Here is a 17,437-nt window from a genome sequence, read left to right as displayed (position 1 = left end):
TGGGGAGAAAACAAGATTTCATTCACCACATCCCATGTCTGTTGATGCAGGACAGTGTGTCCCTGCTTCATCTCAGCACTCTCCTGCTACATCTTCCCACAGTTATTCATCTGCACAGTAACTTATGCCTATAATTCAGTTGGTTTATTTCTTTAAATCAACCAGTTGGTCTGGCAGCTTTTTTCCCCTCATCCTGCCTACCTGCTTAGTCGTGTCCAACTCTTTGTGACCCTTTGGATGTAGCCCACCAGGCTCCCCTGTCCATGGGGTTTTCCAAGCAAAAATATTGGAGTGGGTTGCCATTTCCTTCTCCAGGGGATCTTTCTGACCCAGGGATCAAACCTGCATATCCTGTGTCTCCAGCATTGCAGGTAGGTTCTTTACCTACTGAGCCATCTAATCTTTGAAGATAGTTTTTCTTACAGGCCAGCAAAATGGAGTGTTCTGAGACTGCTTTTCTCTCATCATACCACTTCTATATAGTTTAGAGGGGTGGGTGCCAAGGGTATGTGTAGGGCAACAGAACCATCCACTGACCCAGGGCACATATCTCAAGATATTTTTAAATTTTACACTATACATCTATAGCCCATTGTGTCAAACATATTATTTTTATATGTGCAAGTAACTGTTTGAGCTCCAAAGGATCCTATAGTCTGCTCTTTTTTATTGTGAAATATTTCATGACTTTTAAGCATTAGCAACATTACAATTGGTACATGCAGTCATTGGTACTACTTCCCAGACGCTGTATAAGTGTTAGAATTCTGAATGCCAGAACCATACTGTTTTGATTATTATAGGCTTGCAATAAGTTTGAAATCAGGAAGTATGAATCCTCCAACTCTGTTCTTTTCAGAATTTGGGGTCACTTGAGATTCCACGTAAATTGCAGAATCGGTCTTTCTATCCTATGTAAAACATCTGCAAAAATGTATTTGGAATTTTGATAGGGATTGCATTAAATCTGTAGATTGCTCTGATAATACTGACATCTTGACAATATACCAAGTTTTTTAATTCATGAATGTGGGATGTCTTTCCATTTACTTGCCTTCTTTAATTTGTTTCAGAAATGTTTTGTGAACATTTCACTTTACAAATCATTCACCTTCTTGGTTAACTTCTAAGTATTTTATTGATGCTATTCTAAATGAAATTTTCATCATAATTTCCTTTTCAGATGGTTCATTATTTGTGCATAGTAATGCAATTGATTTTCTAGTTTTAACTTTGTTTCCTGCTACTTTGCCAAATTTGTTTATTAGTTCTAACAGGGTATTTTGTGGTATCTTTGGGGTTTTCTGCATATAAGATCATATCATCTGCAAACAAAGATAATTTTATTTCCACCTTTCAAATTTGGATGCCTTCTTCTTGCCTACTTGCTTTGGCTTGGACATCCAGTATTATAGAAGTGGCAAAAGCAGGCATCTTTTCCTGAACTTAGAAGATAAGGTTTCTTCACCACTCTGATTCAGAAGCAAATCAGGAGAGCAAGGCAAGATCCACCTGCCAATTTTCATCAACCATTGAAACAAGGACTGCAGCTTATGGAAAAGCCAATCATCTCTTGTTCTGGAAGGAACTGTTTATCTTCCAGTGGGAGGGAAAACTGGGGAATTCTGGAAAACCTAGCTGCTAACATAGGCTATAGTTTATCAAAGTGCTGATCCTTCAGAAATGACTAGAGAATTAAAACACTCAGGCAAAGTCTCTTGAAGACACCCAACCTGCTCTGAAATAAGTCAGAGGGAACTGGAAACATATACAGTCAAGTTCCTTACTCCAAATCTAACACTGGGAAGCATAACTTCTATACATTCTGCAAATTTCCCACTATGTTATAAGGAGCCATAACTATAGAAGGCACTCAATTGAATAACAGTTAGCTGAGTGATGAAATTCACATTAAATAAAATATTTCTACACTTTCAGTTCATTAAAACAGTGGCATTTCCTGATAATCAAGTTGCTCAGGATTCACATTTGTCCCTCATATTAAGAGAAAAGTGATTGCATCCACTGAACTGAGGGCAAAATCTCAAATTCTAAACACGGCATATGCTGTTTCCCCTATTTTTCTCTGAAAGAAGACTTTTGCTGAGTCTCTAAATATGGATTACACATTTGAAGTTAATTAAAAATATATATATTCGATTCTATATATATGTATATATATATATGTGTATATATATATATATATATATATATATCATATTGAGACATAGAAGTCTAGATATTTTAAGAGTTTGCTCATTGCCCCTACATTAGGACAGGTCCCTGGAGTGGTGTAGATTATTTTCAATAATAGTTGTGTGAGTCTGCTTACCTAGCACTTCCTCTTCATATGCGCCTTCCCCACTGCTGCAGCCGACTTCACAGGATTCTCTCTATGGAAGACAGATAACGTGTCAGTCAGCGCAGCCTTTGTACTGCTTTTGCTCACAAGCTTCAACCAAATTTTGAAATATGAATGCCTGATATATAACTATACCTGTATATCAAGAATGTGAACTGTAATACTCAAGTTCCCATTTGCTAGTGGGATTAGAACAACACCTTTCAATCTTTTTTGACCATGTCCCAAATTCCAAAATACATTTAACAAAACAACTTTTTACACACATACAAGTTGGGGAAAAAAGATTGCTGAAATGGTAGTTTTTCCCCTTTTTTAAACAGTTTTATTGAAGTATATTTTACATACCATAAAATCTACCATTTAAAGCACATAATTCAATGGTTTTTAGAATATTCAAAGAATTGTAAAGTCATCATTACAATCTGAATTTAGAACATTTTTATCTCCAAAAGGAATCCTGAGCTATGATGCAATCTTATATGTTCTATTCTATGTCATTTTATTTATTGTGACTCTTTATTCAATAAGTTAATTTCATAACCTTCTAACGGGTGACACCCCACAAGGTGACAAAATACTGAGCTCAACAATGCAATTATATGTTTACTATCTTAGTCAAAGGTTTAGTGAGTTACTTAAAACTCTAGCCTAAAATGAAGCCTATTTATTTTATGTATCCATGCCTTCCTTGAAAAATTAAAAGTGGACTATAAACTTTAGAGCAACTGAACATTTCAATGAATGACTTAGGGCCAAAGTTAAATTTTAAGATCTACAAAAACCTAATGGTGATTAACATCTCATCTCATTAACTGAAAAAGAGTAAACATTTTGGTGGCTGAGACACAAATTTCCTGCGACTTTTAACATTAACAATAGTTAGGAGGAGAAAAAACAAGGAGAAGAGGTGCACAGCATAAAACTACAACACAATCATGATCAATCTTCTCTCTCTCTTTCAGTTTATATTTATAATACCTAGGACAACATTCTATTGTTTCTCATGATAATAGGGGAAACCATGACTCAATGCATTTACTCTGCATGTCCAGGTAGAGAAGGGCTGTTTAATTTGCAAATATTCAACTATCCCATATTTGATCTGTGCTCTCCAAGGAAGTGGAGCCTGATAAGCCCAGGTTTGCTTAGTTAAGGATTAAATACTTCAGTCTGGGCTCAGGATTATTTAACTTAAGGGTCTAGTATACTTTTCACATCTTCTTTGAGGTTGCAGTAAAATACACTCAACACATTCATTAACTGCAGAGAATAAATGTACCAAGTGGCAGCAAAATTATCATTAACCTGGGATTTTCTTTTCAAGAAAGAAAACTGAGGAAGAAGGAAGGAAATGGAATAATGAGTATTTGGTAACACAGCTAGTTCTGACCTATCCAGGAGCTTAAATGTTTTGTTTACTTCAATGAAGCTTGCCTTTTTTTCCCAGCTTTATTAAGATAAATGATTACCACCATAAGCTGACACCTTCATTCCATCATATAATTACCATTTCTGCTTTGTGATGAGAATACTTAAAATCAACTCTTTAGCAGCATTCAAGAACATAATACAGTGTTATTAGCTGTAATCACCATGTTGTACGTTAGATTCCCAGAACTTGTTAATCTTATAACTAGAAGTTTGTACTCCAAAGAGTTTAAATGTTATCTCGAGTGGAGGCAAAGCTATTGAATAGGATTTCCTTCTTTTGTTCCTCCCTCTATCTCGCTTTCTCTCTCTCTCTCTCTCTCTAATCTAACATTAGACTTCAAATGAAGTTATCCAGTGTTTCTCAAACTCAAGTTGTCCTGGAGAGAACTTAAAGGAATTTGGGTTTAAGAAGTCCACAGAATCTGAGCCGAAAGCCCTGGATGGGGCATTTATACAGCATATTCCAGGCTACTGAGCTGCCATTCCCACTGTGAAAGCCAAGTTCATCCTTCCCAGGGGCTACACCCATCTGCTGTCTTTGTTCTCCTGGCAGTAAGATCACTTTTATCATCATCCCTCTGGCTCCACTCCTATGTTTCCCTGACTGTCACATCTGCTGTCTTTTGTTATTCCTGCAGCTCAAGGATAGGCCCCGCCACCCTCCCTGGATGCCTCTATTGCAGAGTCTCCATATGAACTGTGGCTTCATCTCCTAAAAAGTCATTCATTCAAAAAATATTTACTGATACCTTTTACATGCCAAGCACTGTTTTAGATTTTAAGGCTACGGCAATGTATAAGATCAGTAAGTTCCCTGACTTCATGGAATTTATGTTCTCTTAGAAGAAAATACACAATAACAAAGTAACTAACTTAAAAAATAAAGTACACTTGGATAATGTATTCTTGCCTGGGGAATCCCATGGACAGAGGAGCCTGGTGGGCTATGGTCCAAAGGTCACAAAGAGCTGGACATGAATGAGGAGACTTAGCATGCACCCATGAGGAATATAAAAGTCAAAGACATAAGGCATGACCAGACAGGAAGGGGGCTAACTTTAGTTAGGGTGGTCAGAAAGAACCACGCAGAGGTGACCTTAAAGACAAGACCTGAGTGATTAGAAGGAGCTGGCCTTGAAAAAATCTGGACAAGGGCAAATGCCTTGAGGGAGGAATATGCCACATAGACTCGGAGATGAGGGAAAAGCCAGTATGGCTGGTGCAGAGAACAAGGAACAGGAGGCAAGATGAGGTGGATGAGCCAGCAAACACTGGTAGTTTGTACTTTTTCTTAAATGGCAATGAGAAAGGTTTTTGGAAACTTCTAGATCAGGATAATCTAATTTGTGTTCTAAATTATCAGGGATAAGCCATCTCACTTGCTCACATCAGTTTCTGAATTACACCTTGCAAGCTACCACTTCTAAAACTATTCCCTCCAAGAAACGTGTGGTCAAATCCCAAGCTTTCTAGGTGGAAGCGTTGAGATGGTCAAGGAGTTCAAATTTCCTAAAGGTGTGAGCAGCTGAGTTAAAAATATCTCTCTCTGTATCTCTCTTTACCTCCACCTCTATCGAGCATGTATGACTGTTCAGGTCTACATTATTTAATGTATAAAGTATCAAAATATAATAGGAAAGAATAGAATGATTACATGTTACGATAGAGAGCAAGGGTACACATTACATAAGCAGGACGGGGCAGCATAGTGATGAACAGTGAACTATCACACTAGAGACCGAGTTCTCGAGGAACAGAGATGCCAATGCAGAGAATGAACGTGTGGACACAGGGCGGGAGCCGGGTGGGGCGAATTGAGAAAACAGCATTGATGAGTATACACTGCCGTATGTAACATAAATAGCTAGTGGGAAGCTGCTGTATAACGCAGGGAGCTCAGCTCTGTGCGCTGTGATGACCTAGACGGGCGCAATGCAGGGAGTGGGAGGGAGGCTTTAGAGGGAGGGGATATATGTATACATTCTGCAGATTCACGTTGTTGTACAGCAGAAATTAACACAACAGTGTAAAGCAATTATCCTCCAACTGAAAAAAAAAAAAGGCTTTACATTAACAAAGTTTAAAAAAAGAGAATGAAACCCAGTCCTGAACTGCTTGGATGCTTCAGGCACATTCGCTCTCTCTGGCTTCTAACGCAATCCTCTACGGGACTGTTATTTTGGCTGCTGCTTTTGTTTTGGTCACATAAAAGAGTTCTCAGGCTTGTCTTTTTGTTTTTGTTTTTTTTAAATCTCATCCAGGAATGAGCTTTAATTGTCTATTTACATAAGGAGCAATTTTTCCTCTTTGTTTTATTTCTTCTTAGCTAACTCAACCACCATTCACTCCCAAGGAAAAATCACTCAGATACAGGGTCACCACAGACTATTGAGAGAATATCCCAATTTAATTTTTGGCTTTTATTTTCTATTTGAAGGAATTTTTTCTATTTTACTAATGAATGCTCATCTGTATCTCTTCCTCAGGCATGATAGGATAGTTCTGTTTTCCGGTTTCAAGGACATTTTAAATAGAATACAGCATAGATGTGAAACTGAGAAATAATGCAGTTTCATCATAAGTACCTATTGTCAAATAAACTAAAATAAATTTTGCAGGGTATAGAATCCTGGACAGGAAATTTTAATTGAAGAAGACTGAAGGAAAAGAAGGTCAAGTGCAGGGGAGACACCTCCCGTGGGGCTAGAGGAGAGAGTAATTGGAAGATACCTGGGCAGCCAGAGTCAGTATGAGGTCCCTTATTATCATAGCAAGAAGTAAATTAACTGAAATTTAAATTTTAAAAAGCTGTGTTGCCAAAGGAGTTTGCTGAATAAGGAAGAAGATTGCAACCCAAGAGTACTCTTCTGCGACTTTCCTGGTAGTCAAGTGGTTAAGCTCCTGCACTTCCTATGCAGATAGCATGGGTTCAATCCCTGCTGTGGAATGTGGCCAAAAGAGAAAATAAATAAACAAATAAATAAAAGGTTATCTTCGAATGCACTGTATTTAATGATAACCTACAGGCTTTAGGGGGAAGAGGTGAAATCAGCAGATATGAGGGTATCCCCACTGTGCCTTTTCCTCTCTTCCCACCACCCAGGCTTCAGGAATCAGAAGAACCTTTCAAACCAGATTAGAGTAATATATATGTACACGTGTGAATGTGTATGAGTGCATACACACATCTATGTACGTTCATATATGCATTTTATATATGCACATAGATATGTGGAGCACAGCAAATACCTGAATCAAAGATAGAAACACAGTCATTTTTACACCCAGAGTTAGAGCACTCCTAGGAAGAACATTTCTGTGCACCAAGGATGACTCAGCCTTCTTCATCCTTATTTTAATCGTGTTTTAAGGATAAGAGAGAAGGACGTGGGGTTTAATGACATCTTTTTCGCAAGTGACTGGCACTCACCTCACAAACTGCAGCATAGGTTTCATTCTGCATGGAGGAAAAAGGAAAGAAAAATTACTTAAAACCTTTAGAGTTGTAAATAATTTTAATGACACTTAGCTAGGCATTTCTACCAAATTAATTTATGCCCCACCATTGACAAAATGCTTCCCCTGTGGTTCAGTGGGTAAAAGAATCCACCTTCAATGCAGGAGACACAGGAGACTCAGCTTCAATCCCTGGGTTAGGAAGACCACCTGGAGGAGGATATGGCAACCCATTCCAATATTCTTGCCTGAAAAACCCCTTGGACAAAGGAGTCTGGTGGGCTATGGTCCAAAGGGTCACAAAGAGTTGGATAAGGCTGAGCAATGGGGCATGAGCACATGACAAAATAATCAATAAAGAATAATCCAAAGCAAAAGATTCCAGAGCTGGGCCTTCTGTGCAGGAAGGCCACTGTACAAACTGCTATAAAAAGTATGCTCTTTGCATCACTGGGGAAAAAAAAAGGACACACGATGTCTACTAGAAAATTTCAAAATAAGCAGTAATCGGCGATGGACCAGGTTAGAGAATGAAGGGATGTTGGTAGGTGCCCAGGGCGACAGAATCGGAAATGAAAAGCCACCAATAGGTCTGGTTAGGAAAGGCCAGCAGATTCTTCTGCCCAAACTGGCCACTCCAGCATCCACTCTGCTTGCTGGACTGATTCCCCCAACAAATGGTACTTCTCATTCCTTCACTTGTTCAGTGCAGTCTGAGCACTAGCTACGTGCCCCTCACTGTGTTTGATGCAGGGGACAGTGTGAACAAGACAGAAAGCGTCCTGCCCTGATGGCCCTACATGTCGGCAAAGGATATTAAACACATGACTAGGCAAATAATGATTCAAACTACCATCTGGACAATGTGCTACCAAGGACACGGAACAGTGTTTTTGTTTTTTCGCTTGTGTATTTGCTTGACTGCACTGGGTCTTAGTTGCAGCGTGTGGGATCTAGTTTCCCAACCAGGGATCAAACTACAGCCCTCTGCACTGGGAGTGTGGAGTCTCAGCCACCAGGCCACCCAGGAAGTCCCTGGAAAAGTGTATGTAGAGTGTGTGATTGTTCACAAGTCCAAACAGCACCTGCTCCAACCTTTGGTAACTTCCAGTCTATGAAGCACACCATCACAAGCAGGAGAGTGGGTGTTAGTGACTCCTGGAGCTGAGATCTGTGAGGACACCTGTACAAGAAAAGCTGTGAGGACTGACTATACACAAGAAGACGTTAATATCCTTATTTAAATCTCAATGCTGTAATTTGAGTCTTTAATAGAAAATGATATTCTGTGTGCTTAGTAGCTCAGTCGTGTCCAACTCTTTTGCGACTGCATGGACTCTACCCCATCAAGCTCCTCTCTCCGTGGGGATTCTCCAGGCAAAAATACTGGAGTGGGTTGCCATGCACCCCTCCAGGGGATCTTCACAAGTCAGGGACTGAACCCAGGTCTCCCGTATTGCAAGTGGATTCTTTACCATCTCAGACACCAAGGAAGTTCAAGAAAATGATATTACCTTAAGTTATCATGATCCTAATTTAATCTCTGAACTGAATAAAGCAACCCATTTTTAAATTACAAAACTCTTATCCATGAGATTGAAGTAATTAATTATAGTGTAACAACCACTATCCTTAGCACGGATTTGCTTATTATCTTAATTTACCTATTAGGAAAGTAAAGTACCAAGTACCTTAACGAAGTCACACACTAATTGGCAAAGCCAGGATAAATGAAAAAGTATTAGGGAATGTATTTCCTACACGAAGTGAAGTAAACCTAGGTGTGTGTGCCCTCTGGGTTAGACTGTTTCCATGTTCCCCACAGAGAAACCTTGAATGTGATCTAAGTCCTTTCAAAGTGTGGTCTGGAAACACCCAGCATTGCATCACCTAGGCGCATGTTATAAGCACAGAATTTCTAGTCCCCACACAAAACCTAGTGAATCAGAATCTGCATTTTAGCAAGATCCCAGATATTTGCATATTAAAATTTGAGAAGTATAGGACTAGGACATTTAACAAATACTTAACATTCTACTAAAAGGTCACTATAGTTTGGAGCAATTGGTCATTCTGGCTTCCATGGTTTGCATTAACTTCTTTTGGTTGCCAGTTCACCAGTTGCATTAATAAGTTGATTTTGGGACTTCCCTGATGGTCCAGGGGTTAAGAGTCCACTTGGCAATGCAGAGGATGCATGTTCAATCCCTGGTTGGGAAATTAAAGTCTCGCATGCCACAGAGCAACTAAGCCCTCACACTGCAACTACTGAGCTCACTCCACAACCAAAGAGTCTATGCACCACAATGAAAGATCTCCCATGATGCAAACAAAGACTCCATGTGCCACAACTAAGACCCCACAAAGCCAAATTCATTAAAAAAACAAAAGTGATCTCATTTTCTCCATTACTCCATTTCCATTATGTATTTCTCATACTTTTGCTTTAGAGTCAAGCAAGCTAATTAAAAGCCAATGGAAACTCACATGGGAATCCTCGTGGAGAATGTCTCTCTTGAGGGAAACATTAATATCAAAACAGAAACATAATTAATACTTACACACTTTAAGGCACAGTTTTCCTGATCTGCCGAATTCCAGAAATGACATCCTTGGATGCACTGTAAGAGAGAGTAAGAGACAGTGATGACTGAAGAAGTGTGATTTTTCTAGTCACCTGAAAATGCAAATAGTAACAAAGTGTTCCCGAAGTAGAAATCTATCTACCAAGGAATCTGTGGCCTTGGCAGCAAGCAGGACTTTTGAGATTGTAAGCAGAGCTGTCGTATTCACAGACAGAGGAGGGCTTGGAGTGGCTCAGGGTTGCTGAATGGAGTCTAGCCTGGGGCGGGCAGGCCTAGATCCCAGGGAGCAACAGAATGTCTGGGAACACACTGTCCACTGGGCACCTGGTGCAGGGGAAGTCCAGGACAGCGTGGTGTCGAGCACATTATATAGGTCCTTGGGGTGTGTCACGCAACAGGCAAAACCTAAAGCTGGAGACTCAAGCAGAAGCAGCACATCAAAACCGGGGTAGGTGGATAGTCTGGGAAGTCGGCTGCCCTGACCTCCCACTGGACAGATGCAGTTTGTGCCTCCTTGCCTGGTTTGTCTGCGCCAGTGATTGCGTGGACCAGGCTGCAATAACACCTCAATTGCCTTCCCCTTCCCTCAGTTCCTTCTGCTCTGCCATCTCTATTTTTTTTTCCTCCTTTTTCCTTTCATGTCTATGTCCTATCCTCAACTTTTTCTCTTTTCACTCTTCAGGTTCTCCAAGACTGAGTTCATCTCCCTTCTCAGTATCAACCATCCGAATCTGAACTTCAGCGGAGACCCCTTCCTGAGCTCCAGACCCAGATTTCAATTGTTTGTTAAACAGTTCCATTTGAGTCCTGACAAACACCTCAGATACTGGAGTGAGTTGCCATTTCCTCTTCCAGGGGATCTTCTCTACCCAGGGATCGAACTCGTGTCTCTTACAACTCCTGCATTGGCAAGCAGGTTCTTCACCACTAGGGCCACCTGGGAAGCCCCAAATTTAGCAGATGAAACATCAAATTCCTCCCTTTGTACCCTCAAATTTGCTGTCTCCTATGTTTTCTATTAACATGCTTCAGTCTTCTGAGCTGCCTGAGCCAGGAGTCAGGGCAGCTTCTCCTCCTTTCACTGCCTTCCCACGCCATCCTCACAGACAATCCATCACCAAGTTCTATGGATTCACTTCTTTGTTGCCTGGACTCTGTCTTGGTTCCTTGCTCACTCACTGTCCTTGTTTTTCTGGGCCCACCACTGCTTGCTAACAGCTTCATAGGGGACAACAAAACCTAATCATATACTTATCCTGTCTAAAACCCCATGTGTCATTGAAACCAAATATTCCCAACATGGTATACCGAGCTCTCCACCATCTAGCCCAACTAGCTTGTCAGCCCAGTCTTCTACTTCCTGTCTCTGCACACGCACACTCCTTACTTGCTTACTCCAAGCAAGCTGAAGTACCCCTCCTTTTCTGCACAACTCAGCTGTCTCAAACTTTTGGGTCCGGATACAAAGGGCTCCCTCTGATTAGTGTACCTTTCCCCTCTAGTCCTTCTAGAAAACATTTCATCTTTCTAGTTTTAGCCATGCAAGACCTGCAGGCAAGCAAGCTGCTTTTCCTCCTGTGTATTCTTTCTCCTCCCACCCACCGCTGTTCTGACTCTCACAATGCTGTCTGGCTATGATTTTATGTACATGTCTGTCTCTCCTACAAGACTGTGAGTCCTTTGAAACAGAGACCCTATTTTACTCATTCTTAAGTCTCTACTACCCAGCACAGTGCCTGGTTTTTACCTATACTTGGAGTCACCAAACACGTATTGCGTAAATGGATACAGGTTCAGGAAAGAAGACTATAAATGTAACTGATAGAGAAAAGAGCAGACACTGTCTAATCCAACCCTCTTAGAATACCCATATTTTAGTAGTTTTAACTACATCTCAGAAATTTTAAGTAATTTGGCCAAAGCCACATTCATTGGAAGGACTGATGCTAAAGCTGAAGCTCCAATATTTTGGCCACTTCATGCGAAGAACTGACTCATTAGAAAAGACCCTGATGTTGGGAAAGATTGAAGGCAGGAGAAGGGGACAACAGAGGATGAGATGGTTGGATGACATCACTGATTCGATGGACATGAGTTTGAGCAAGCTCTGGGAGTTGGTGATGGACAGGGAAGCCTGGCATTCTGCAGTCCATGGGGTCTCAGAGAGTCAGACAGGACTGAGCAACTGACCTGAACTGAACACAGCTAGGTATAATCAAAATCATGGTCTTGGCTTAGTCCTATGTTCTTTCCACTTCAACACACTGTCCCTGAACTCATGTTTGAATAATCTGTGATGCAGACTTCTCTCTATTTTCCATCCAGCTTCCTCCATCGGGCACAATTAAATGAGCTTTTACTTAGGAATTATTACAGTAATCAAACCTGACTTTTGTCCCTTTTTTATCAATGCAAACACTGTAAAGTCCCGGGCAGTAGAAGCAATTACTCACCGGTTCACTCAGGTTGTGAGGTGTGCCGACGTCAAGCTGTCTGCCCTGAAATGAAGAAGGAGGGACGGTGTAACCACCACAACATTAAAAAAAGAAAAAAAGAGCTTCCTTTTTTGCCTCTCCAGTGTTTTCTAACTGTCAATTAAGGAGCCAAATGTTTTAAAGTCATTAAATCAGTCATAAAACCAGACAAGATGCCTCTGCAAGTTAACAGGAATACCTTGGAGATCCCATGAGTTTGGTTCCAGGCTACTGAAACAAAGGAAATCAACAAATTTGGGGGCTTCCCAGTGGGTGTACAAGTACGTTCACACTATACTATGATCTATTAAAAAATCTATTATGTACTATTAAAAAAGTACATGCTTTAATTTAAGTTTTATTGCTAACAAATGCTAACCATCATGAAACAACACAAGGTCATCACAAATCTTCAATTTGTAAAAAACCACAATATATGCAGAGTGCAATAAAACAAAGTGTGCCTGGATAAGATGCAATGCCTATAGATTCTGCAGAAATGATAAAAGTGGGAGTTAGCATGTAGCCGAAAGAAGTAGTTAAGACCAATGAGGAGACACAGTATTAAATAAGCCTGTGACATTAGTCAATCAAGGACTCCTGGATTAGAGATGAACTACATTTGCATTTTTCTTTTTTTTAAAGAGACTAAAACAACAATGGACTGCATTTAATTAACATTATATAACAAACCATACAAAAAATGCATTCATATTCTAACCTAAATCTGTATACATTTTTGTTCACGACACACAAGGTCAAAGTGTGAATAACAGCTGCCCTAGGCAAGGTTTTTTTAAGGTGTATTTCTTCCTCGTGTTTCTGTGCTTATTATCTTGGATTTTTTTTTTATAATGTGAAAAGCTATTTTCCTCCATCCAAGAAAGTACTTCCTATATAAATATCATTAGTGCCCTTGCATCCAGAATTAAGAAATGGAAAAATAAAATCATAAGCTAAACAGACTATTTGACCATGAGGTTAATAACCTGAAGCCCAGAAACACTTGATTTTGTTCTTCATAAAGTCTCATGTACTAATATGAACAGTGTTTCTTAATTCTCATGGCTAGGCAATGTGTGTGTGTGTGCATGCATGCTCAGTCATGTCTGACTCTTTGCGACCCCACAGACTGTAGCCTGCTGGGCTACTCTGTCCATGGGATTCTCCAGGCAAGAATACTGGAGTGGGTTGCCATTTCCTTCTCCAGGGCATCTTCTGAACCCAGGGATCAGATCCACGTCTTTTGCATCTCCTGCATTAGCAGGCAAGTGCTTTACCAGCTGAGTCATTGGGCTATGCAATATTTGAGGTTTATATGACCAGTCACTCTCCAACTCTTTAGCAAAGGGATTTTCAGAAGTTCTGGAAACAAAGGAGCTAATGGAATGGCATTACCACTAAAAGATTTATGCTAACCAGGTGTTTGGGTTGCTTGAAAAGTACACCATTTAACATACAACATTTCTGTTGTAAATACTATACAACCAGAAGACAGATTAAACAGTTTTGTATAAAGCTATGGTGTAAAAATTAGTGTCTGTGTGCAAAGTCACTTCAGTCATGCTGGGCTGTTTGCGACCCTATGGACCATATCCTGTCAAGCTGCTCTGTCCATGGGATTTTCCAGGCAAAAATACTGGAGTGGGTGACCATTTCCTTCTCCAAGGAATCTTCCTGATTGAACCCACATCTCTTAAGTCTCCTGTATTGGCAGGTGGGTTCTTTATCACTAGTGCCACCTGGGAAGCCCTGGAAGCCCCCCAGAAGAGGAATAATGAAAAAACATTGTATTCAATTTTACTTGAGTAAATTGCCAAGCACATGATTTGGAGAATGCCACAACGCCCTTATAACACAAGTCACTTAAACTGTCTCAAACAGAGACAAAGGTGGTATTGGGAAACATAAATGTAGAATATGCATACCAGAAATAGATTAATGACTAGGCTAATCAGACATACAATTATATGTGTCATGCAAAAACTCAAAGTACCCCAAGGTTTCGGTGGCCTATTCCATCATCACCTTGGGGGTCCTTTGAATGATTTTTTCCACATGACACATATAATCATAGTTCTAAATTGGGAAAGGAGTACATCAAGGCTGTATATTGTCACCCCGCTTATTTAACTTATATGCAGAGTATATCATGCAAAATGCCAGGCTGGATGAAGCACAAGCTAGAATCAAGATTGCTGGGAGAAATATCAATAACCTCAGATATGCAGATGATACCACCCTTAAGGCAGAAAATGAAGAGGAACTAAAGATTCTCTTGATGAAGGTGAAAGAGGAGAGTGAAAAAGCTGGCTTAAAACTCAACATTCAAAAAAATGAAGATCATGGCATCCACTACTTCATGGCAAATAGATAGGGAAACGATGGAAACAGTGACAAACTTTATTTTCTTGGGCTCCAAAATCAGTGCTGATGGTGACTGCAGCTGTGAAATTAAAACACACTTGCTCCTTGGAAGAAAAGCTATGACCAACCTAGACAGCATGTTAAAAAGCAGAGACATTACTTTGCCAACAAAGATCCATATAGTCAAAGTTACGGTTTTTCTAGTAGTCACGTATGGATGTGAGAGTTGGACCCTAAAGAAAGCTGAACGCTGAAGAATTGATGCTTTTGAACTGTTGTGTTGGAGAAGACTTTTGAGAGTCCCTTGGACTGCAAAGAAATCAATTCAGTCAATCCTAAAGGAAATCAGTCCTGAATATTCACTGGAAGGACTGATGTTGAAACTGAAACTCTAATACTTTGGCCACCTGATGTGAAGAACTGACTCATTTGAAGAGACCCTGATGCTGGGAAAGATTGAAGGCAGGAGGAGAGGGGGGTGATGACAGAGGATGAGATGGTTGGATGGCATCACTGACTCAATGGACTTGAGTTTGAGCAACCTCCTGGAGTTGGCAGAGGACAGGGATGCCTGGAGTGCTACAGTCCATGGGGTTGCAAAGAATGAGACACGACTGAGCAACTAAACAACAACAATATATAATCACATGCATGATTAGCATAGTGATTAGCATAGTCATTAATCTGTGGCTTATACCATCATGGGGCTTCCCAGGTGGCTCAGTGGTAAAGAAGCTGCCTGCCAATGCAGGAGACGCAAGAGACATGGATTCGATCCCTGGGTCAGGAAGATCCTCTGTAGCAGGACCTGGCAACTCTCTCCATTATATTTGCCTGGAAAATTCCACGGACAGAGGAGCCTGGCTGGCTAGAGTGCATGGGGTCACAAAGAGTCAGACAAGACTAAGGGACTAAGCAGGCACAGACACACATACAATCATACTCAGAGACTTTGACTTTGTCTGAATAATGAGCTTAACCTGTTAAGTGCTAAAAATCCTGTTTGGGAAAATTATGGTTTTTCAGGTTTATAGTCTTAAGCTTTTTTTATACAAACTAACCACTGAAAATGGGGGTTGGGGGAAGTTTTTCATGAAATGAGCATTATAGGAACTAACCTCTGGGTCAAAATCTACAATGATTCACAAGTGGGATTTCCTGGGGTTTCGTAACTTTTCCATGAAGGGATTTATATATGTCCAAAAGAAGCCACTGCTGAAACTGGTTTTTAAGGGGTAGGGTGTGCTCTTTTCACTAATTAGTGAAGTAACTGTATCTGTTCATGATTACAGAGCCATTGTGCTTTTTGTTTTCTAGATCAACATGTTGTTGTCATGTTAACTTGCATCTCAGCCCATCATGAAAGTTGCCTCACAGAAGGTTTTAATCAAAGTGGCCAAACCAAAAAAACAGGACATCCTGTTTCAAATTACACTCTCAACCTCATTTTGAACTGTTGCTTTTTCAGAGATTTGGCAAATTTCATGATAAGCCACTTAGCAAAGTGTTCACATTTGATGAAGCAATTTTTATATAAACATAATTTTCTGCCACCCAGTCCTTTAAAATGTCAACTATCCATGGTTAAATGAAGAGCAGTGCTACATTTTCAACTAGTTGCATGAAGACTTAAGGCACAGAGTCTAAAATTGTGCTCCTATTTAAAAGATTTCTCTACTCATATCTCTATAACTTGGATGCCAATCTTAAAAAAAAAATAAACATTTTTTCCATCTTTCTCAGCTTCTCATAAATATAAGGGCCATCAACCTTGTTTAGTATTTAAGCTTTTGAGTATCTGTATCCATCTTCCTTCACATTGCTTAAATCTCACAGACAAAACAACTTGTACGTGACTACTAGAGCCTGTTACTGTAAAATGAAACAGAATACCACCCATTGTCGTCAAGAGTTACTAGATTCCCACCAGACTCCCCTGGGACTCCGCCCTTCTGCTGTAGGGGGCATGGGTTCAATCCCTGGTGTGGGAACTAAGATCCCACATGCCGGGCAAAAAGAATTATTAGATTCCCATCTGGATTTCCCATGAATCACCAAGTTAGCATACAATCACAACCCAGAAATTTCTAAATTGTTCACAAGTAGTACAATAGGTCAAGCTTGGTGCAGGTTTAACAGCATTTTGATTGAAGACCATCCTATTTTCATTCATATAGTCATGGCCTCAACCTTTTTTGCTGATGGTTCATTGAAGCCCAGGGTTCTTTTCTTAAAAAAAAAACAAAAACTAAAGTCTCATTTTTCTCATAGATAGATATGAGATTGATATTCATTCTTAAAGCCTAGTTTTCAAACACATTTGAGACTTTACACAGAGGCAGTGTGTCTGCATACATGTGTGCAAGCAAGTGCAACAGCTGCCATGTGACAAATTAGGGGTCAGATCTTCTAACCCTATCTCATGGCACATGGCATTTTTTTTTTAAGCAGTCTTATTAAGAGCAAAGGGAAATATACCAATTCAGAATATTGCATATAGTGAAACAAGAGATTCCTCTGTTTATTTCTCACATTTTCACAAATTTTAAGAACTTTTTTTTTGCTGAAGGAAAATAAGTGGAAACTAAGAAGGAAGAGTCTATAAATTGTTTATCCTCTCTCTGGTCATTTTTGAGTGGAGTCCTTCATGAGCAGACAGGCTTATGAAAGATGGCAATGCTGAGTCTATGATAACCTGGTATGCACCCAAATGACCTTACATAAGTATGATATTGTTGTCAACCAGCCCTACTCATTGA

At 40.0% G+C, this 17,437-nt stretch overlaps 1 protein-coding gene and 1 long non-coding RNA gene across 6 annotated transcripts in view; one reads left to right on the top strand and one right to left on the bottom strand.

The window, feature by feature from the left end:
* LOC139184900 (uncharacterized) overlaps nucleotides 1–16,434 on the top strand; it is a 124,091-nt gene extending 107,657 nt beyond the window's left edge. The window contains exon 5 of the long non-coding RNA XR_011568420.1: nucleotides 10,520–16,434. This is a non-coding gene — a long non-coding RNA (uncharacterized lncRNA). The remainder of the gene's footprint in view (nucleotides 1–10,519) is intronic.
* ROS1 (ROS proto-oncogene 1, receptor tyrosine kinase) overlaps nucleotides 1–17,437 on the bottom strand; it is a 119,604-nt gene that overhangs the window by 94,467 nt on the left and 7,700 nt on the right. For all 5 annotated transcript variants that reach the window (XM_070795924.1, XM_070795922.1, XM_070795920.1 and 2 more), the window contains exons 2-5: nucleotides 12,291–12,335; nucleotides 9,814–9,873; nucleotides 7,227–7,253; nucleotides 2,333–2,393 (exon numbers count right to left, since the gene is read on the bottom strand). In XM_070795924.1, the coding sequence (XP_070652025.1) occupies nucleotides 2,333–2,393; nucleotides 7,227–7,253; nucleotides 9,814–9,873; nucleotides 12,291–12,335 (193 nt within the window). The remainder of the gene's footprint in view (nucleotides 1–2,332; nucleotides 2,394–7,226; nucleotides 7,254–9,813; nucleotides 9,874–12,290; nucleotides 12,336–17,437) is intronic.

This window comes from Bos indicus, chromosome 9 (genome assembly GCF_029378745.1).
Source record: "Bos indicus isolate NIAB-ARS_2022 breed Sahiwal x Tharparkar chromosome 9, NIAB-ARS_B.indTharparkar_mat_pri_1.0, whole genome shotgun sequence".
Lineage (NCBI taxonomy): Eukaryota > Metazoa > Chordata > Mammalia > Artiodactyla > Bovidae > Bos > Bos indicus.
The sequence above is the reverse complement of the archived record's forward strand: the minus strand, read 5'-3'. Positions and strand labels throughout refer to the sequence as shown.